This window comes from Drosophila virilis, chromosome 2 (assembly GCF_030788295.1).
Source record: "Drosophila virilis strain 15010-1051.87 chromosome 2, Dvir_AGI_RSII-ME, whole genome shotgun sequence".
NCBI classification, from domain to species: Eukaryota; Metazoa; Arthropoda; class Insecta; order Diptera; family Drosophilidae; genus Drosophila; species Drosophila virilis.
The window spans coordinates 29300209-29323089 of record NC_091544.1 but is presented as its reverse complement, the minus strand read 5'-3'; the positions used below and the strand labels follow the sequence as shown (position 1 = coordinate 29323089).

At 37.7% G+C, this 22881-nt stretch overlaps 4 protein-coding genes across 7 annotated transcripts in view; 3 read left to right on the top strand and 1 right to left on the bottom strand.

Annotated features, from left to right (window-relative positions):
- The window catches only part of Dhc1 (Dynein heavy chain 1), a 31738-nt gene extending 30411 nt beyond the window's left edge, over nt 1-1327 (top strand). For all 4 annotated transcript variants that reach the window (XM_032433584.2, XM_070206755.1, XM_032433582.2 and 1 more), the window contains one exon: nt 618-1327. In XM_032433584.2, coding sequence (XP_032289475.2) covers nt 618-871 — 254 coding nt within the window. In that variant the 3' untranslated portion in view covers nt 872-1327. The remainder of the gene's footprint in view (nt 1-617) is intronic.
- Nucleotides 1328-1717: 390 nt separating this feature from the next.
- Dh44 (diuretic hormone 44) lies at nt 1718-19032 on the bottom strand. The gene is made up of 4 exons (XM_002056309.4): nt 18326-19032; nt 12783-13011; nt 7028-7150; nt 1718-3915 (listed from the first exon to the last, which is right to left on the bottom strand). Exons 2-4 carry the CDS (start codon nt 13008-13010, stop codon nt 3268-3270), a joined length of 999 nt encoding a protein of 332 aa, XP_002056345.1. The 5' UTR covers nt 13011; nt 18326-19032; the 3' UTR covers nt 1718-3267.
- Nucleotides 5159-5757, top strand: LOC6632839 (acidic proline-rich protein PRP33). Its single transcript, XM_002056311.4, has 2 exons — nt 5159-5367; nt 5425-5757. The coding sequence occupies exons 1-2, from the start codon at nt 5196-5198 to the stop codon at nt 5670-5672; spliced, it is 420 nt and encodes a 139-aa protein (XP_002056347.1). The 5' UTR covers nt 5159-5195; the 3' UTR covers nt 5673-5757.
- Fst (Frost) lies at nt 8883-10112 on the top strand. The gene has a single exon (XM_032433534.2). The coding sequence runs from the start codon at nt 8906-8908 to the stop codon at nt 9938-9940; it is 1035 nt and encodes a 344-aa protein (XP_032289425.1). The 5' UTR covers nt 8883-8905; the 3' UTR covers nt 9941-10112.
- Nucleotides 19033-22881: the final 3849 nt, after the last annotated feature.

Here is a 22881-nt window from a genome sequence, read left to right as displayed (position 1 = left end):
ATTCAAAACTTGCACGGCACACAAAGCTTTGTATTCTCAATGGATCTATCTATACAATAGCCAAAAAATTGCATTGAATGCTGGAGCGATAGATAAGTGCCAACTAGCAGTTCTCTTATGGCTTATACGTGGCTTATAAGTGACGTGATAAGACAAATTCAAGCATATGACAATAAAAAGGGAATGCACTTACAGTTGAATTCGACAATGCTGGCATTTGCATACTGCACACATCCGACTGCAGTGCCAAATGTGTGTGCACAATTGGGGGGGAAATTAAATAACACATACGCAGCGTGGTACACATATATGGTCTACTGTATTTTTTCTATAGTACATAAATTTTGACTGTTTTTTGCACGTGTCCCGCCAATGGGGACAATTAGAATGGGCGCTTCTCCTGGCTTTATGCCCGTCTATTAAAACACGGCAATCTTGTTGCCAGGCTAATAAAGATTTGGGTCCGCAAAAAGGGAAACACATGCGTGGGCCCAAACACATATTCCCCGAACGTAGGCCAACTTTATGCTGGTCAACATATTAACATGCGGACAATTAGGTGTAAGCATAACTTGGCGTGGATTTAAACATTGGTTTTTTATGGTCTTTTATTGCAGGCGCCTCACTGGATCGACGCAGCGGCAAGCTGATTGAGTCGAAAATGAAGGTCCTGTATGAACAAATGCCGGTTATATATATATATGCCATTAACACAACCGCCGGCAAGGATCCCAAGCTGTATGAATGCCCAATTTATAGGAAGCCGCAGCGTACCGACCTCAAGTATGTGGGTTCCATTGATTTCGAGACCGATTTCAATCCCAAACACTGGACACTGCGCGGCGTTGCGTTGCTCTGTGACATCAAATGAATACTGAGACTCAAAAGGAAGAAAAAAAAAAAGAAAAAAAAAAAACAAAAACCAACCACACACAACAAAATGCACACCACCACAGCACACACTCCACTTGTTGTCCCTGTCATTGTTTGTTCTGCTGTCGACTGTTTTGTACGTGCTTCGTGCTCGTAATGGTACTGTGATAATTATCGTTTTTGGGAGTCCTATTCCTATTCTTTGGGCCCCTATGACGGAGACACCGGGCACAGTTTTGTGTGTCTGTTGAGCGTCTCGTGTAAGAGACGTCAGAGATACTACAAGTTTATTAATTATGCCCTCGAGCTATTCAAGTGGCAACCCCAAGGGCACATCCATCGTACACCATAATTAGCTGTTGGCCCATGTCTAGAATTACGCTTAAGTGTTTTGGGCACAATCTGCACTTCAAATACACTTGTCAACTGAAAATAAACGTTTCCCCTCTTATTATCTAGCATGCCTAAATTAATTTATTACTAGGTTCTGCGGAAGCTTGTTTTAAAATATGTTGTACAAAGCAAACATAAAAGCTGGTACGAAAGATACATCAAATCGCTTGTGTGTTTAAAGAACTTAAATAAATGTTCTTTAGACGCTTGAAATAATCAATAGATGCTTAAAGCCACAATAATATTACTTCTAGTGCGAGAATGAAATAAATGACTTATTTTGTTAAATTTAAAACAAAGTCTTAGTTTCGATTGCGCAGTACACTAACTAATGCTCATATATTCCTTGGTCTGTCTCATGTGCCCTGGTTCGATTCCCTAGGTTAGTGGCTTATAATATTGTTTTATTCTTGAATCGCACCCATTATAAATCAAGCGTTTTGGTATTGAATGCCGTTTCCATATTTTGTGTTTTTTATTATTCACTGGTTTCATTAAAATAAATACATACACATACATGCGTACATATACGATTATAATCCATGTAATATATAAACATTTATATATATAATTTTGAATCATTTGATGTCGCGTTACATTTCATTTCTTCAGCTTTATATATGTATGAGAAAATCGTTTATTTACATATAGAAAATTATCTTTATTTCCTTTTCGTTTTGCATAAAACTCATAAATTAACATAAAAGTGTGTGTGTGTGTGTGTTAAGTAGTGTATTTGTTTGTCGACTCGATCCATTTCCAACACATAGCTTTAATATATTTGTTTATCATATATATGTAGATAGTTTAATTGAGTTTTCGTTTTCACATGCATAACTTTAGGTTAGGATTAAGTAGCTCATCTACATTAAAATCGTTAGTCGTATTTTGTATGACTTGCAACCATTTTTTGTGTCTTTAACATCTTTCTTAACTTTGTTACAACTTTCGTATATTAGCTAAAAGAAGAGATTAATGAAAATAATGATATAATATGCATGACTAGGTTAACAGTTACATTCAGATTTGACAGTAAGTTTTAACTCTGTGAGATCCTTAAGGTTTTTACTATTGTAAATATTCTTTAAAATTCAATCAGAACAATTTATTTTTCATTTTGAGCATCTGAACATTATAAATAGTGCAGCTAAAATTCCTGTTTGCTCATTGAAAATGTTGAAAAAATATTAAGCTTAAAGAAAATACGAATTCCGCCAGCGGAGAATTTAAATTGCTCTCAAAGAAATAGAATTCAGCGACATTTTTTGCATAAAAAGCATAATTAAAATTTAAAAGTACATTATTTAATAAATTAATATTTAACTCAATAGCTAAAGCATTTAATGATCCACACATACATTATATGGTATATGTTTTTAAGCATGCATATTGCACTTTATAATATTTATTTAAAAACTACACATGTTATTTATTTTTATTAATCAACATCATTTATGCTATTAAACAAATTCATATACATATACATATATATATATAATTTTTTTTGTGGTATTATTTTTATATATATTTTTTTTAAAATATTTTTTCTAGTCAATAAATACAATTGTTGAGTATAATTACGTTGAGTAAAGGGAACGTTCGTTTCATGTGGTTTTTATATATTTTGTTTTAGTGGAGCATCTGAGAAAGAGGTAGCATGAATCGTTACATAAACCATTTAGTCACAAATACCGATACGAAATTCAAATAGTGAGTCTGAGTGTGAGCTTTGAGTACGTTAAGTAACAGGTCGTTTAAGGGGGGGAGGGAGGATTTCTTTATCGGAGGGTTGCACACACAATATGCCTGCCTTATAGCCAGCCATTAGGAACCGTCAATTTAGCAACTACTAACATCTAGTTAAACTCTAAAACTGTTTGCTGTATCTGTAACAGTGTCTGTCTGTGTTCGTTGTGTATATGTATTTGTGTCTGTATCTGTATCTGTATCTGTATCTGCATCTACATCTGCATTTGTATCTGTATCTTTAGCTGCTGTCACTTAATTAGCATAGTGTGGATTTTTGTGCATGCGATAGATTAGACGCCAGGGAAGCCGTCCATTTGCATTTGCTGCTTCTAGGGGTCTGTCCATATCATCCATCGGCTGCTCGTTGGCCCAGTTCAAGTTAAGCTCATCCAACATTTCGTCTTGGTCCTCGCCATTATCCTCTTGATCCTCCTCCATGCCAGCCAGAAGGCTTGTTGCGCTTTTGCGATTGCCATTTAAATGATTTGTTTCGTTTGCAATTTCATTTCCGTTTGGCTGCTGATGTTTGGCCATGCCCTGGCCGAGGGCGCCGGCGTTTAGGGATTTGTTAGCATCGTCGAGCAGCTGCTGCTGTTTCGCCGGTGGCTGTAGAAAATCAAAAAACCGTGAGGCAGCCATCGCCGAGGAGGAGACGGGAGGGGTTGCTGCGTTGCCAGCGACAGAGCCGGCGACAGAGCCGGAGTCGGACTGCGGCCAGCCGTAGCTCCAGAGTTGACTGGGGAAATGCTGCTGCTGCAGCTGCTCGCGACGGAGCAGCTCACGCTGTCGCTCCAATTGCTGCTGCTGTTGCTGCTGCTGGTAGCGGCTGTTGCCCCAAGTCGCCGGCTCCAGAAACACACGTTTACCCACGTTCTTCAGTATGGCCCGATTCAACTCAACCTGTGCGCAGGGTGTGAAAAGTAAAGAGGTAAAACGTTTGACATTAAAGGAAATGAGTAGAGGGAATGTTGCGAGCAATTCGCAATGTGTGCCACGCCACAGCTCCTTGGGGATTCGCTCCACTTTCCGCCCCACAGGCACATAAATAGCATAAATATTTAATTTATCACACTGTCAATTAGATTTTTGCTCTAATTAAACAATTTTAATTGCATTTTAAACTTACAGTATTTCAGTTTGTTTATTTCCGGTCTAAATTCATTTTCGCATGACTGAATATATTTTTTTGTTATATTTGCCGTATACTTAAGAGGAAATTTTGCTGAATTTTAATGCATCTTCATCTAAATTGTTTGCAAAACAATTTTACTTGAATACTCTAAAAAGTACGCTACGAATTGTGCGCAATGGAATCGCCTGAAAAGTATGCTACAATACTTGTTTGAACCAGGCTGAGCCGTAAAATAAATACTCTGTGCAGACAACTGTTTACTTTATCAGATATCTATCGAATATATGCCGAATATATAAAGATGCTATTTAGATACGTATGGATATATACCAATAATCAAGGTAATATCTCAAAATATTATTATATTTTACTTTTTTGAGCGCAAAAATTTCTAATCCGTGGCACTTTCTGTCAACGATATATGTCAACGATATATTTAATTGGAGCCACAAAGCGATATTTATCGAGTTTAGATAAATGTGAGAAGTAATGTAACTTGTTTCGCGTTTAATATAAAATATATCTTGTTTTACTTTCATGTACATTTTTTTTTTTTTTAATTTGATTTTCATTTTTTGCACTATTTGAATATATTCTAAATCGAATTTTTATTATTCCCTTCTTCTTCTACTTCTTTTGTTCAATCATTATATTAAGTACAAAAATAATATAGGTAATCACGGCATATAATTGTAAAAGCTAATTGCATTTATACAATAGCTGTATTATCAATGTTCTTATCAGCAAACAATTTGCAGTTAGTAATCGGAATACCCCATAAGATAGTTGTTAAGAGCGACGTACACAGAAGTGATACACTTGAGGAATTGCAGTTCGTGTTGTTATGTTATGACGACTTAAATTGCTGCTAGATAAAAGAAAAACAATTTAGTCATTTTTTGGGATATTCCCTGGAATGTCTGGGCGCGATAAGATTATACCAACATGTATCGCATGCCTGGGAATTCTGTATTCCCACATGAGCGCAGTCTTATAAAAGCCACCAGAAAAGCCAAATGCTCAAACAGTTACAACCAACAATCCAACAATGAAATCTATAGCAATTACAGTGCTGGCAGCTAGCCTTTTGGTGGTGCTGGTAGCAGCCTACCCACAAAGGCTTGGTCACGACGGAGCTCTTGAACAGCAGAGGCCACCACAGGAAGGAGGCGAGAACCAGCGGCCAGTAGGCCCTCCAAGCAGTGATGAGGATTCGAATGGTGAGTCCTTTAAGTTCGTTCTTAAGTGATCTATTTTTAATGCTGGTGTTCTATTAGAACGCACAGACAAGCGACCAGGCCATGGTCAGCGTCCTCCTCAGGACCAGGATCAGCGTCCACCGCAGGGACAACGACCTCCTCACGACCACGAACAGCGTCCACCACACGGACAGCGTCCACCACATGGACATCGCCCCACACCACCGCCGCTGGAGGATAGCACCACACTTGAACCTGAAGATTCCACCACAGCTGAGCCTGAGAACTCCACGACCTTGGCGCCTGAGGAAAATACTACACTATAGAACACTAAATATTCTCCAATATATGAAAATATTTCTTATTGAATACTTTATTAAATGAATCACAATTTGTTATTCAAGCACACGAGTATTCCTCCTTTTCTACACCCAAAACTCAATTATTTCAGTGCACTGAAGAGTTTGCCTTTCACGGAGCTCGTATTTATGCCGCACTTTATGGTGTCCCTTTGACAAATCAATATACATATGATTTGACATGTGTAAATGGAGCGCACAGCCTCTCCTTAGTCGAGATCTTTGTTCGAGAGGCACCCAAGGGCCAAATCGTTTGAATTCCTGCCATTAAATCGTTTGATTTTCTTGCCACATTTTACCTAACGCTGTGGGGTGCATCAACATTTTGGTAACCAAATAAATTTCGCTTTGTTGCCAGGGTGAAATATTTATATTACGCATACGACGCGTAGGTTTCCCCATACACGCAAACAGGATGCCACTAAGCCTTTGCTTGTTGGCTGCCAACAGCCTTAAGCTCCAGAAGCTTTTTATTTTGTACCCTGTATATGGAAAATATTTGGTATGTTGTGTTATAGGGCTTCAAAGAAGTTTTCTTTAGTTTTAAGCCAAGGCCCAAATGGGTTTCCTTATAAAAATATGGTTTAGATTTGAGCATGTTGTGCATATCCAAGAAACATATTTCTTAAAGATTCGGGTAAGGAAATGTTTGCATCTTTATGTGTTGAAGAAGTATTAATATTTAAGCGAGTCTATAGGTAAGTTTTCAGGCTACATTTGCGAAGGTCAGAGGGCATCTTCAAGTCATTGACACCCATTCACACTTTCCTGCTTATATCAGCTTTCCTTTTGATATCTACCTATGTGTTATTTACATGGCTAGCATGCGGGCTTTTCAATGCCCAGCGATAAGATGCGCCTTTGGGCGAGTGTCTGACAAATGGACCACTGCGTAACGAGAGACGGGCAACAGGAAAATGGGAAATGGAAAGCGTGAGACGACCTTGCCACTGGCTAGGCATTTGACGCTTATTTGCAAATACATAAATTTATTGTTCTTTTAGCTGCTCGCTAAATGAAAAAAGTTTACGCAAACGATGCGCATGACCTTTTAAGTTTCTTTCCAACTATTTTCTTTTTACCATTTGCAGCTCTAATTTTGATTAGCTGCAACAATTTTCCATTTACATCAAATCGCACTTTCAACTCGCAACTGCCAGAGAGTATAAAATAAAATTGTTCTTTGCGTTGGTTTTTCCTTTGTTTATCTTGCAGGTTGAATGGAACAAAACTGAAAAGTTTTCCTTGTGCTCATTTGCGCTTATTAAAAATACCAAAGTGGACAATGGTGGCCAACTCAGACCACATTGTGCACTCCTCACCTGCCGTGTGTTCTCCTTCATCTGCCTGCGCGCTATTTCCAGCAGCAGCCGCTGGCGCAGCACATCCAACGGATTGACAATGGACAGCGACGGTTTATTTCGCTTCACCAGGGAGTACTCAGCCTGAAAAAAGATAAAGAGGGGGATAGATCCATTTATATGCATTCATTTTCAACTTCTGATTGCAACGCATAAGAAGTTCTTAATACAAAAAGTTTTCAAGTTAGCAAATGTTTGACTTGGTTAAACAGTTGTCTGGAAGAAATATCAGCATGAATGGCAAATTTATAGAAGCTATAAAAAAAGTTCTTCATGGACTTCATAATAATAATACATATAATGAGAGGGAGAGAGAGAGAGAGTCCAAGAGAGAGATAAATTAAATAATATTCTAGCTCTAATCAGTTTTGATTTTTATAATAAAAGAAGATATTTCCTATCCATAAATTGACAGCCACACATTCTGGAACATTCTGGAACATCTATGATCTGAAAATTTGTTCTATTATAAGGAGAAAGTGAAACTCGGAACACATTCAAAAATATTCAAATATCTTATCATGCGCCGACATTTAAATTATTGAATGTCAATTTGGGAAATGAGTTTTAAATGATCAGATGATTAATCATTTTGCGTGATGGGTAAGCCCCTCACACTGATAAGCGCTTCCGTGGAACTACTTCACTTTTTTCTTATATTTTTATTTGCCTAATTAAAAAAACATAATGGGATATGTTCTCGCTGCTGTTTGCAGGCACATAAATAAATATTTACAATAATTTGCAAAGTCGAGCAGCTTTCAGATAAAAAAATAGTGTAAACAATTCAGTGCAGATAACAACGAAAAATTCTAGATGATTTGTGTGTGACTCATGAAAGAAAACACGTAAAGGAATCATGATCAGGGCCAGACATAAATGTTAAGTGTGGGAAATTCTTTTATCAAATGATAATATGGAGTATTTATACGTAGGAAAATATATAGATTACAATTGTAAGATATGGATAAGATATAGTGAGGCACTTAATAGTTACCAAAATAATTGTTATCGACATTTTGATAAAACTTGATGATTTGACTCAAATCGTGATGTTAGCTCAAATGCAGCTTAAGTGGTATTAAAATGGACGGCATTTTGGCTTATGTAGAATTATCTTTGTATGCGTGTGTTGTCTTTAGTTCAATAAACCTAGTCTGTAGAAGTTAAAGGTTCTTAAAAGCTGTCGTACAAAACTAAAGGTACGCTCTTTCATTTCAATCTGATAAGCCTTGAGAAATGTTAACGCCCCCAGCTATCAAGTCAAGCGAATTTTAACGCATTCCGATTGGTAATTCATTATCGATCACTCAGTCCAACCATAGACCCCGCCAATTGAGTTGTGATAAAGTCAAACTGAATATGGAAAATAACCGAAGGTTCGATAGCTGCCAAACAGAGTAAGATCTTAAACCTAAACCTTGTTTACTTTACAATGGAAAATAACTTGAGGTTATAAGAGACCTTAACCTGTCCAACTCAAGTCACCAAGGCCTTAACCAGTTCATCATCGAAAGATTAACTTAATCTATGTTTCGAATAAAATAAAAAAAAGTACACAGTTGAAAACACAATCCCCAAAGAAATCAGCAGAACACGTATTGCTACACGCAGACCTGTCGGTGGTTAGTACGCAATGAAATTTACTTTATTTTCTTTTTTTTCGCCGTTTTGCTTATCAGACACTATAATTGAGATTGCGATTAGATAATATTTTGTAGTGAATGGACAGAATGTCTGAGAGCCATGGTAACTGCGCTGACAATGACCACCTGCTTTCTTCATATAAAAAGCCGTTCTATACTCAGTGCCGATTAGTATACATCGAACAATAGCAAAATGAAGCTTCTAACAATTGCGGTATTCGCGGTTCTCTGCGCCGTGGTCGCTGCCAGGCCCAATGGCTTTGGTTGGGAACGCTACCACGGAGGCTGGGCAGGAAATGTTCAGCGTGGCGGCTGGAATGGCAACGCTGATCAGTGGCATGGTAACTCAGGTAGCTGGGGCAACAATTTGGATCATGGCCGCTGGAATCGTAATGGGGACAGATGGCATGGCAACTTTGGCGGATGGCATAGCGATGTGAACGGTTGGCATAGAGACGAGGGCTGGGAACATCATAACAAGCATGAAATTCGCACTGAACATCCGCCAGCACCGCCAAGCACCCCAGAACCTCCAGTGGAATCGGAGCCTACTCAGGGTCCAGTAGAATCAACGCCTGAGGAACCTCAAACGCAATCCACCCAGGCCCCGGAAGAGTCTACCCCGGAAACGCCAGAGAAATCTACCCAAGCACCAGAAGAATCTACTCCTGATGTACCTGAGGAGACTACCCCGGCGCCAGAAGAGCCCGTAGAAACCACTAAAACCCCAGAGGAACCAGAGGATTCAACAACCGAAGGTTCGGGTGACACTGACGAAACCACTCAGGCACCAGAAGACCCAACTGAGACTACCCAGACACCCGAAGAGCCTGAGAAGTCAACAAAGGTACCCGAAGAACCGACAGAAACTACACAGGCACCAGAAGAGCCTGAAGTGTCTACCAAGGGAACAGAGGAGCCTGAGGAGTCAACCAAGGCACCCGAAGAGTCTACCCAGGCACCCGAAGAGCCTGAAGTGTCTACCAAGGGAACAGAGGAGCCTGAGGAGTCTACTAAGGCAACCGATGAACCGACAGAAACTACACAGGCACCGGAAGAGCCTGAAGTGTCTACCAAGGGAACACAGGAGCCTGAGGAGTCAACCAAGGCACCCGAGGAGCCGGTCGAGACTACCAAGGCACCCGAAGCATCAACGACCGAGGGTTCCGGCGAATCCGCTGAGTCAACGACTGAATCAGTGGAGGGCAGCGGATCGGCAAGTGCATAAGTACTCCCTTAAAAGCAGAAGTAGGAATTTAATTATAAGTTCGATGTAACGTGAGGATAGCAAAAGAAGACAATTGAAAACCAAGTGTTGGTTTTTTGTATTATTAAGGAACGAAATGATATGTTATTATAAGTAGTTGGTTTTATTCTAATTATACGATTGATAAATCACACATTCTACTTTTGACTACTTTTCAAAAAGGCACTCGAAAAGATTAAAGCAAAGAATTTGTCCAGACTTTCAATTTGTTATGTCAACATGACATTATCGTAATGCCAAGAGCACTTAAGATAAGTTACCAAGTAGCTTTCATAAATAAGTAAATGTTTCTCGTTGCTATTTCAGCTTTTTAATCGTTGAACAATTGTCAGTTCCGATAGATCGCACAATGTTTCCAACGTAGCTCTTATCTCAGCACATAAAACAATAAACCGGGTCTATTAGTCATGCCATTCGATCGATTTATGTTCGCACTATGGCAATGGAAAACTTTCTACGTAAGCATTCAGACTGCATTAGTTGCGAGAATTATTTGCCCAATGCCAATAGATTGGCATAACCAACTGTCTTGTTCTATTGACCCGGGGGCAACTGTTCAAATAAGCGACAACTGGAGCTGGGTCTATAAAAGAGCGTTTGTCGGAGTTAATGCAATTAAAAGTTAATCATGAGAGCTATTACATTAGCCATCTTTGCCGTCTTGTTTGTCGCCGTTTTGGCGCAGCGTGGTCCCGGCGGCCAGGGACCACCGGGTCGTCCAGGTGGACCACCTGCTCAGGGACCATCGCGTGGTCCGCCCGGACACGGACCACCACGTGGTCCACCTGGACATGGGCCATCGCGTGGACCTCAGCAGGATGATGATAATGACGATGACAATGATAATGATAACGATGATGATAACGATGACAATAACGATGACGACAATGACGACGATGCTGATGATGATGCAGATGAAAACGATGATAATGATGATGATGATGATCAGGATGAAGATGCTGACGATGACGCTGATCAGGATGCTTAGAGTTTCGATGCACTAAAGTGCGATTCCCAATGTTCCCTCTTCCAAAATGTCATTCAGTATAAAAAATTTGTTTTCTTACTGCTAATTTGACCTATTTTCAATTGATCTTAGGACAAATAAACAGTTCGGTGCCTTGATTCATTGAGAAAATCGAATACAACTCCGTGATTATTATTTGTTATCTAAGGCAGCTGCAATAATTAATGGAAGTGCAGAGTACAAGGTATCAACTATTCATCAAAATCTTCTTTGCACGGTTTCAGCCCAAATTGTTATAAATTGTTTTAACAAACTTATCGCATAAGTTTCAATTTGACTAAAATATTTACGCTGGAAAACTTTTAGCTCGGCCTTAAATAGTTTTCATTGTTTTGAATGCTCGACCGGATAGAATATTCACAATGCAAATGGCTGATAAAATATGATGGCCCCTATGAAAAGTGAATGTATAAATATGAAGAGCACATTCGCAGGTGTTGAGTGGCCCAGAAGTTGGTCCTTTGAAATGTTCGTCAGCTAAGCTGTCGGTTTGACAAGTGTTGGACGCATACCTCCAGGCATTCAGCTCTATTGTTTTCAGTGGAACGCACACGTTGGCCAAATTAAACAGCACGAAAACTTGAACTTTTCTTGTCAACTTTGTTTGGCGATTTATTCGCACCGTAAAACAACAAAGCTACAAGTTTTATTTATCTTCTTGTCAAATGTAATAAACAAGGTAATAATATGTTTTGTTTACTTCTTGTTTACAAGTTTTTTTTTCCAGCTGTCTAATGAAGCGTACATAAATCGTTATTAAAAATTTTCCATTGAGCAAATTCAACAAGGAACAAAAAATAAATGTGGAATCCATTTTTATACATTGACTAATTTGTTTGTTTTACAGGCTTTTCAATCTTCATGTTTGGTCGGTGGTCACGCTCGGTCTGTCGATAAGATAAGTTGGCAGTATTCGGAAAAAATGCGTTTCACTTGCCAATAGCATTGAGATACTTCCATTACTTCGTATTTATTGCGTCTCTGGCAGAAATCAACAGCTATTTCATCGGAAATCCTACTTCAATAATTGTTATCTGATAAAAAACTTACCAGGAAACTCTGATGCATTCTGTGAGAGCTAGGCAAACTAACTTGCGATAAGCTACTTAATTAAATGGGGTTACTGTAAGCTAACTGCCTTATATAGGAGATATATTTACCAATTATATCAAGATATATGATTTGCAGTGTTTGGCCTCAGCAGTGAGTCCAACCTTAAAAAGTTGTAAGGCGCACACTTAAATGTCTTGAAATTTTTTTTTTGAATATTTTGAATCAAATTTTGTTTGAATTTTTATGGAGTCCGTTTTTTTTTTCAATAAGTGAAATGAACTAGAAGAGCCCACGTTGCAAATTTGGCTTAAAATTCTCATATATTTGAGAAGTGTGCCTAAGAAGGAGAGCTTTGGCCTACTGTTAGTTAAAATTCCAAAAACTTTTATAAACTTAATCACAAATTGTAAACACTCTATTGCTATGTCTTGACTATATATAGAGTATATTATGTATAAGGTTAAATACGTTGTATTTTATTTTAAGTGAGAGTAAAAAAGAATTTCTTCTACGGGTTTTCCAGTAAACTTTTGTAAATGAAATGCATACAGATAAATGCTCTGATGGCAACATCAAAGCATTCATCAATTTTTTCACTTTAAAATGTCCAATGAAATATGAGACCGAAAACAAAAAACTGTCACAAAAATGAGCGACAACTGGTAAAAGCCACAAAAGGCAGGTGAACGAGAATGAAAAGTTGTTGGGACACGACTTACTCACCTGTACGGCCTGTGCATCCAGATAGTCCAGCGGATATCCGTTGGCATAGCCCGCGCCGCCAGCTGCTGCTGCTGCTGGTGCTGAACCACCGCCTGCACCATCAGCACCACCAGCATCACCACCACCCGCTGCTGTTGTCGCCGCACCCCGCTGTGCGGTACAAACGAACCTCGTGGCGCTGAGTAAAGTCAATAGCACCGGGCAAAACCACGCTGTGGCTTTCATCATTCTGCAATTGAACAAAAAAAATGTAAATAAATAAATAAAAACAATAATATTTGCATGCAAAATCAATGGATGCATGAATCGGGCGATTAACAGCATGCCGAGCCACAAATTGCATAAAATTACATGAAAATCGAATTTCATCGTTTCGTTTGAATAATTGCATGCTGGACCGACCCTGACCCATCATCTGGAAGCATCATTTTTTATGTTGTGCAAAAATCAAGCATCAAAATGCATGTCTCTGTAATTTATAAAATATGCATTGCCTGAAAATATCTGAAATGTAATACAATTTTTTATCAAAAAGTTTTGGCGAGTAAGCTAATCTATTAGATTGCATGTTCGATAGAAACTCTTTCGAAAGAAAAAACATAAATTAAATTTTAAAAAAAAAGTGTTTATATTTGTACAATGAGAATTTCTGAATTTCAGTTCTTTCTTTCTTTAAAAAATATGTCCACATGCTCTAACATTTCATGGTCTAACAATTTATCCGTGCGTTTTTATACCGAATTTGATTTCGGAATTTTAACACCTTAAAATGAGGTTGGTTAAATAAACTTGATTTTAACGACCTAACAGGTAATAAATGCTATATATACTAAGCTTCTTCATAATTTATAACTAGCTTTTAAACTTCTTACGACTTACTACTGACCAGACGTTTGTAAATGTGCAATCGGTTTGCTATTATTTTTTTAAAATTACTTTAAGTAGCCAGCTAAGCAGCCATATATTTATACTAAAAGAACTGTTTCAGACTTATAACATTTCGATTTACCAGTTCTGACACCTACACATGTTAAGCTCTTCATAACATTTATAATTTCGTGCGCTCGCTCGCACAACAACAGTTTAGAGCATAATTCAGGGGCAATCTATCAACATCAGGGAATATTTATTGTTAGAATATATATAAAATATATAAGCACGCAACGTATCTGGAGTTTGACATTGATATTGCACGTTGCAAGCGTGTCGTGAATATGTGAGAAACGCTCCGTGGAAATATGCAACCTTTTGACATCGTGAAGTGTACTTATAATTTATGGCTCATGCACATGCATGACCTCTTCTAACCCCACATTCAACTGAACTGAACACTTCAGCTGGATGGACGCGCCAAATGACTCTGCCCAGCGACAGCGAAACATAAACGTAATGTGTGGAAATAACATAAACAGATGGAAGGATCTGACGAGCTTCGGTTGGGTTGTGGTTGGGTTGAGATGAAGATGAAGATGGGCACGTGGCGCTCTGGAGCTGTGAAGTGTATAGAAACTGACAGAATGAGGCATCATAAGGATGCAGTTAGCCAAAGGGATTCGATTTGTGGCCACAGGACAATTTGTGCGCCAGCTTGATTATGCAAACAAAAATGAACAATTAGCTTTCGGCTTTAGGCCATAGACAAAATACGCTTGCGGACTTTTAGCAAATCTGCAATTGATTTTCATATTAAAAAGAGTTTATCTTAGAAAAAAAACTAATTCTAATTGATTGTTCAGAACAGAGGTTCGTTAAGAATTGATTAAATTTTTTTTAATTTATTTTAAAGAAAGATTTAAAAGCGAAAGACAAGTTAATAAAGAGACACAAATGGACAGCACTGACTGAAAACTCGCCAAAATCGACACGACTTGTAGCTGTCATTGCATGACAAATTTATAATAGCCCACGGGCAGAGTATAAAGGGACCAATTGTATACAAAAGCTCAAAAGTCCAATGACTTGAAATTGGCTTACAATTTCCGATTGACCTTAGAGCAGGAAAGAGCATGCATCTCTCAAGTCTTTCGATATCTATAAATAGACGCAAAAACCGTCTAAATACAGTTTTGGAAGCGCTGTGGCTTTGCCGAGTGCCTATTTTTGCAAACCCTAAATGGGTTGGGCGCATGGAAATTGATTTTGCCTTCACTTGGTGCCCACTGTAACTTCCTCTCATTTATTCATCGTCACATCCTTTGACTATTTTGATTAGCTTTCAGCAATGTTTATGAGGGCTCCCATTGACGCACAAAAAAATCTACTTTCCTTTGACCCGCATACACATATTTATTAATGCGTTTTGTTACGGCCAGCAAAAAGCTTTAATACTGTACAAACTGCACTCACTTTCTATACATACACACATATCTCGAGTTTAAGGTCCAACTGTTAATTGAAATTCGGCCAAATGTCAGTCTCAAGTTATCGTGCGTCATCTGTCTGTTAGCTGCTCTTTGAATTGTCATCAAATCGAGATAAGTTCTTCTTTTTTCTTTTCAATTATAACATCGTGACGTATACGCAACGGGCTTTGTGTTTAGTTTCTGTTGCATACTTTTGGGCGCAAACAGAACCCTTATATATAAATTTAGTCGGATCTCTTGGCCTTAATTGTGTTCGGAAAATGACTGGTTTGCGGTTTATAATATAATTTTACGGAAAATATAATATTGTTTAATGGATAAACGTCATACAAGTTATGGCATTTTTTAATAGACAATAGGACGTCCTTAGTGAAATGAAATACTTAGTTCTGATAATTTGAAATTATTGTAAAATAATAATAATAATAATTATAATAATAATAATAATAATAATAATAATAATAATAATAATAATAATAATAATAATAATAATAATAATAATAATAATAATAATAATAATAATAATAATAATAATAAAAATAATAATAATAATAATATTAATAATAAGAATAATAATAATAATAATAATAATAGTAATAATATTTATCATAATAATAATATTTATAATAATCATAATAATAATAATTTCTAATGTCTTTTTGCACGCATTAAATAAATAGTTATCGAAAGGCAGGGCACATTTTATTCCATGTGGTTTTACTATCGTTTTCCTCTAACTTATTTCTATTACCTTTGCACCCCTGGCCATCAAACACTGAGCTCTAGTAAAGCTGAGCTGTCAGCGTAAGACTTTGGCGCAAATCTCTGGATGTTTAACTATTTGGGAAGCTTACGACACGCCCAGGAGACATATGTAAGTAACTGTAATAAGTGGCAGCAATGACATTCGGGATTCGGGCAGCTGTCATATTTGGGGCCATTTCATGTGCCAGGATTTGCGAATGTTAGGGAATATTCGAATATTGAAATGTTGACAGCAGTTGCATGAGAGCCAAATTCATAGATGTGTCAATTCTGTGCGCTTCCTGTGCTCTATTGGAGCCAAAAAATGTTGAAAAAATACCATTCGTCGGCCGTCTAAAATGAAATTACATTGTTTAAATGCCAGCATATGAAAATGGCTGCATTTGAAGTTCAGCAAATAAATATATTTTGTTTGAGCGTTAAACAATGCTTGGCATGATATGGGCCTACAAAAACTGCCCTGCCCCACTGTGTGTCCCACCTGCCCCCTTGCCGACGGTTTCGTTAAATAAAGGAACTGCCCCACTGAGAAATCGTGATTGCCTGCAGCGATTGTGCCTATGAATTCACTCGCTTTTATCTGTGCTGTAAACACAACCAAAAAGTATGCATAAAAATATAAAATAATATATAAAATATATAAGAAAATAATACAGCAAAAGTCTTGTTGTCTATTTGCATTTAACATGTATGCAAATAGCTGCGAAGTTAGGCAAAAGTTTCGGTCGATAAAAAGATTTTTACGAGCGAACAATTTGATTTGCCCGCTGATCCATGGTAAATAAACGAGTGAGTGAATAAATGAGCGAATGAATGTTTTCACTGCTACTCAATGTTGCGATTCAATTGCAATGCTGTGATTCAATCGTCTTTCAGCCCAGCCTAGCGGGTATGCTAGACTAGGCAAATATCCATTGGCTGGCAAAAGATTTATTTGAGACTACTTCCTATTCGTTTAGTAACTAATAGTCCACAATTGAACGTCTACAGATTTTATACATTTTTCAAAATGTTCACGGGGTAAAATAGATTATTCACATACATAATTTTGCAATTATTATCAAATATTTCGCTCTCTAAAATATACTAGGGTATACCATATTCGTATCTACAAGATAAGCCTTACACTTAAATTGCACAGCAGCAAAGATTTAAAAATTAAATCAATATCGAATTGGAAATGTTGCCGCAAGTCTTTCAATTACGATCTTAAACAATCTTTTATGACCTCCAACAAACGTGACCTATAGCTGTGCGCTTCTTGATGGAAGTAGCAGGACGGCAAGTTTTCGTTGCCAATCAAAAGTGGAAAATTCTCTTCAAATCTTGTTTGCAATCTATTAAATTACAGGCTCAGGACACACAGGACGAACAGAACGAGCACAAGGAGCCGCAGCAGAAGTTGCCGAACAATGTCAAAATTACATAAAGGGAAAAACTAATTAGCTGGCTAGTGTCTTCCATTGGCACTCTGTCAACTAAACAAACCATGAATTCCCTCCTTTTATATAAAAATTCAAATTAAAGGCCACATTTTGCCTGTGAAGTTGAATACCATTTCTGGTGTTTGCGATTCTTTACATTTTCTACCACCAGCAAATTAATCGCCTACAAATAATGAAATTGGCCAATCTTCCTGTACCAATGGACATCTATAAATGAAGCCTCAGGCATAATTAATTGCAAGTCATTTCATTTAACTGATGCTTTCTTTCGGGTTAAGCTGTGTGCCTCAAACAAAGGTAAATTGGCATGGGTACAAAATACACACAAAAGTTGAAAATGCTTAATATTTTTTTAATTACTACATGATTAATTATTAAATGTTACTTCTTTTAAAAAAGGCGATTTAACTTTCTCAATTCCTAAACGATTTATTTGATATATTCACATTATTTGATGCTTAAAGTATTTTCTAGATTAACGCAGAAGTATTTGAGCTCTCCATCATGTTTATAAAAACTGTTTATTTTTTGCTTGATTTAACGTAAGTCTGTAAGTTACTAAGCAATTTCACTAATTCTAAAAAAAACTCGTCAAAGATTAAGAGTTTTTCTTTAATCTTCTTGTAGTCCCTTGCAAAAGTTATTATATCGATCCATTTTATGTCAAAAGTTCTCATTTGTAGCATTTAATCGCAACATTACAAGAAGATTGTAAGCTTTTTGCTATTTTTGAATGAATTTTTCACTTTTCACCATATTCGACTATATTTTTTAATACAATTTTAAATTCATTTTAAAATAAAAATAGATTCGAATAAATCAGAGTTTTTCCTTTCCACAATTTAACCGATATTTTACTTTATTTAAGTTTTTTGAAATTTATTTTAACTTAATTTGCTTAAATTGAAACATTAATACATATTCTTCTTCTTTTTATCGATAATCTTTTCAAAATATGCATTTTACCCACCAGTTATATCGTTGATATGGACTAATCCACCAAAATGCAAATCGTCCGCTTGATAACGCGTTAAATGACACCAAAAAGCGAATAAGTTTCGTTTATTTTATTTTTTCTGCCTGTGTGGTAACAATTTTCTCACATAAAAACGTTAGCACCTTATCAATTTGGTAATTGGCCGGGAAAATATTTCGTTTGATCTTAACACTGGGTAAATATTTATGGTTTTCAAGATTTGCGACTCGTTTGCCTATTAAATTGGCTCACAAATTTTATTTTATGTGCTCACGCGCGACGGCACTTAAACCAAATGAGACAAGAGAAATTTTGAAATTTGAATATTTTGAGTATTTCTTGTTTGCACAAAAATTATATTGAAATTCAAGTCTTAACTGGGGGCTATAAAGACGGTCTTAAGGACCTGGTCCTATTCTGACGGAGCTGGGCTTTTTCTGTCTTTTTTTTTTGGGCTGTGTCCCAGAACGCAACAGGCTGACGACGAGCGAAGAACTCAGAGCTCGAAGCGTAGAACGCTTGTTTTTATATTGCAAGGCAAGGACGCTGAGCGCTGCACGAAGTGCCACAGCACGTAGCCGAGCAGCGACGACGAATGGACGAGCACCAGGACGAGAACGAAGCCTCAACATTTCGCCACGCGTCTAGTTATGAATGAAACCATGCGGCACGCACCTTCGTGGGTGGCTTCACATGTTGCCCCAAACAAAAACTCTGGACAATGGCAGTTACAGGTACAAAATTCAAACGTTCGAATGTTGCCACAGAAGCTAACGGCAACTGTTGCCAACTGTGAGTCAACAACATGTTGCAGCAACATTTGGCCACAGATTTATGTTTGTTTTTTACGCGTCCACTTTGTCTTTTAATTATCGAACTCAATTAATATTTAATGAGTTTTTATTTGCACATCAATTGTTTTTTTTCTTTTTTAAGCCCTGTCAAAGGGTTCGACATGGAGCCATCCTCATGGCCATGTGGCTAACAGCTTTTGGCAGTTCACTCGCCGATCATCATTCAGGTGTGAAATTGCACGCCAGTCATTTTTATCTCTGAAAAACAAAAAAAAACAATCCAATTGTTTATGTGAGAGTATTTAAGTGTGAGTACTTAGTATTGAGTATTGCATGCGATTTAACACATATTTATATATGCACCATATGCTGCACCATATGCACCATATGCTTGGCTATAGAGCAATAAAATTGATCCTGCGGGAATCTCATTTATAACTCTCGATAGCATTGTGCACATCTTTCACCAAGAATCGTGTCTCTCAATATATGCGTTTTTATCACTTTTATGGATATTGGCATGTGCCTGGCCCTCGTTCCGATTTAACCTTTTGCTCAAATGAATTGTCAAAATGTCGCCGCAACAGTGTTGCCACCATTCATCAGATTGCGACGCACATTGCCCCACTGCCTGTTCCTCAACAGCTTTTTCATCCGTTTTAATCGCTGTCAATGGGTGTCCGGGTGTAATTAAACACGTGGGCCGAGTCCTGTTACCCATTGCCAACGCCAACTGCTGCTGCTGTCCTTTGTGTTAACCATTTGCCTTGCGGCTGATTGAAATCTGTCAAAAAGTTGCTGACGCTTTACAGCACTGACTGCCACTTCACAAATGACGACTCTGGGAGGGTGTGTGTGTGTGTTGGAAATGGTTATTTATTATGGTAATCTGATGTCGTAAAAGCAGTGAAAAACTAGTTATCTATAATTGAGTTCAAATGGTTAAGGAAATACTTATGTGACTGAATTGGAATAGAAAGTGTTGATCAATCATAAGATAATTCTTTGTAGATACACTAATAATAGCTAAGGAAGCTAATGTAGTGAGTATTTTACGATTTTTGTATGCTGAAAATTAGCGAATGGCAGTGTTGGTAAGTTGTTAAAAAGATATGTGATGACTGACATTAAGAAGATTGTCGAGCACCTCAGCAAATACTTAGCAAATAAACGCAACTAATGAATAGCACTAAAGCTTATTTAATGCGTTCACATGGTTTCAAAACGTTTTAAACTTTGTATTCAGTAACAAAAGATCTCCAGAAGCTTTTATGTGCTTTCAAAGCTTTAATAGCATAAAATACTGGTTAAATGTGCTTTGACAAACAAACTTGTCTTAAACAATTATAGTATCCAGCCAAAATGGCCATTAAATATAAGCCAGAGATAACTTTTGCACATTTAACTAAGCTCCTGCAAGTTGTAATCCCTTTCCCATGCGCTGCCCACACTTAAGCAGCTCAGACGAACAAAAGTTTGCCAGCTCAAGTGGTGTCAAAGTTAAACATTTTCATTAGCCTGGGCCAACAATTTGATCGTCAGTCAATAGCCGTCAAGCAATAACAGAATCATTAACACTGATGAAACACTCGAGCTGGCTGAGATAAACTCATTAACATGTTGATTAAAATCACGACAAAGCTCAAATCCTCGCGCCCAACCACCATTCGAGTCTCAATCTTTTGTTTGATTTACGTAATAAGTCAATGGGGGGGCCTTGGCGCATTGGGGGCGACAATTTCTAATTGCGCAGCGTCGATTTGACAAGCGTTTAAACAGTAAACGTCACTTGGCTCAATTATGCGTGTTAATGTGGCCCCTCGCACCCACCCAACAACCCCCTTCGCAGCCGCCAGTCTCTAGTCGCGATGTCAAGGAACCTGAGGGTCATCTTGACAGCTGCTGTCGATAAACAGAAGCAATTATTAAATTTATGACATGCTCTCAAACTGCCTACATAGCATTTCATATAAGAATAGGGTTCAATTGATTAACAAGTCACCGCACACTCTACTCGAAGAATTCAAATTCTCTCAAGTTATCTACTAAATTTCAATATCTCAGCATATATTAACTGCTTAGCTGATTAACTACTTTACCGCGAGCCCAAATCGCTTGCAAATCTTAAATTGACTTTAGGGGCTTCTTTGTAGTAACAAATTGTTTCTGGCTCAAACTTTTTGTGTAGTTAATTTCATTTGCATCGTAATTTTTGAGCAGCTTTTGCTTTCGCTATTGCCTGTAGAAGAAGCGCCATAAATGAAACCGAGTTACAGCCAAGTTAAGCAAAAACAGGCAACGAAATCCTCCCAAACTTGGCCAAGAGCTAAGCTAAATATTTAACTAAGAAAACCACAAAAACAAAAGGCAAAAAAGAAAAAACTTTTCTGCTTGGACAGCAATAATTACAGCGTAGAAGTTTCTAGTTTAAGCAGCTATCGAAGTGCTTGGCGCTTAACTTTTGGCATTAACTGTGACTGAAATATAAATGGTGCAGTTTCTGGGCATGATTTTGATTTTGTTATTTAGATGAACAGGTGGTCGTGGAATGTGAATGGCTCAACTATGCGCAAATTTTTGTTAGCTTTTTGTGTGTAGCCAAATATTCACGCAAATTTATTTGCATTTCCTGATTTCTACGTAGCAGCTGCTCGTGTGCGTGGGGGCAAAATATGGCTGCATGCCAGGGCTGCCAGATGGATGAACACATGAACAAATGCAGGCGAATATATTTCACAGAGATGCAGTTGTCAGTCTGTGTGTGTGTGTGTGTGTGATTTTGATTTTTTGCGCCGATTTTGGCGTTGATTTGTTGTTGGAGGCGATTAAAAGTACACACACACACACACAAACACACACGCACCTACTCACAATTCACGCCCACTGTGCTAAAGCATTTGTCAGCTGTTTCGCCCCTGCGGCCGGTCCAAATTTGATTTATGAGCGCGTTTGGATATATGCAGAAATAAGCCAGAGAAATCAATGGGACTGGATTTGGGTGCGTGGAAGGGGTACGGATTGGATGGCACAGCAGGGTATGGGCCCATTTTGCTGCGCCTAATTGCATTACATGGTTAATTTCGTGTAGTGCTCAGCAATTTATAGCTGCGCACTTAATGTCATTATGATAGCAACAAAACTAGGTCATACGAACCCTTTAATTTGAAATAAAGCTAAACTGGTTTTCTAGATTCAAACCGTTTTTAGTTAAATTCGCGCGAATTCTCTTCGTTCAGCTTACTGCTAACTGTTGAGCAACTGTTGAGAAGGCATCCACAAGCCAGATGTAGAGGGCGCCAGCTAGATGTCGCTTAGCAACAAAGTGCTACCTTAGGTTTTGTTTGGAATTAACAATATCTGAATATTGATGTTTCTATGTTTTAATATTGCAAATTTTATTGTAATAGGCACAAGAAAAGGAAAATTGTTAACATATCGCGTTGAAATTAACATAACGATATAGCATTGTTATCGATATATTTGTCGGCACTAAGCAACCACCATAGAGATGAGAGTACCTTGCCTTCTTTGTCACAGTGGCAGCTGACGATTGATTGAACTCAAATATGAATACTCTTAAATGATTAAAATAATATCCTTAGAAGAATAAATAAAATAATTTATTTAGATCTTTCACATTTATGCATAATCGCAGTTTGCAAGGCTATAGTAAATAATTTTGTAGTTCAAACAGCGACCAGCCGTGCTGTGCGTTTCCTGCCATAAGTAACAGTTACACAAATGCTGCACATCTCT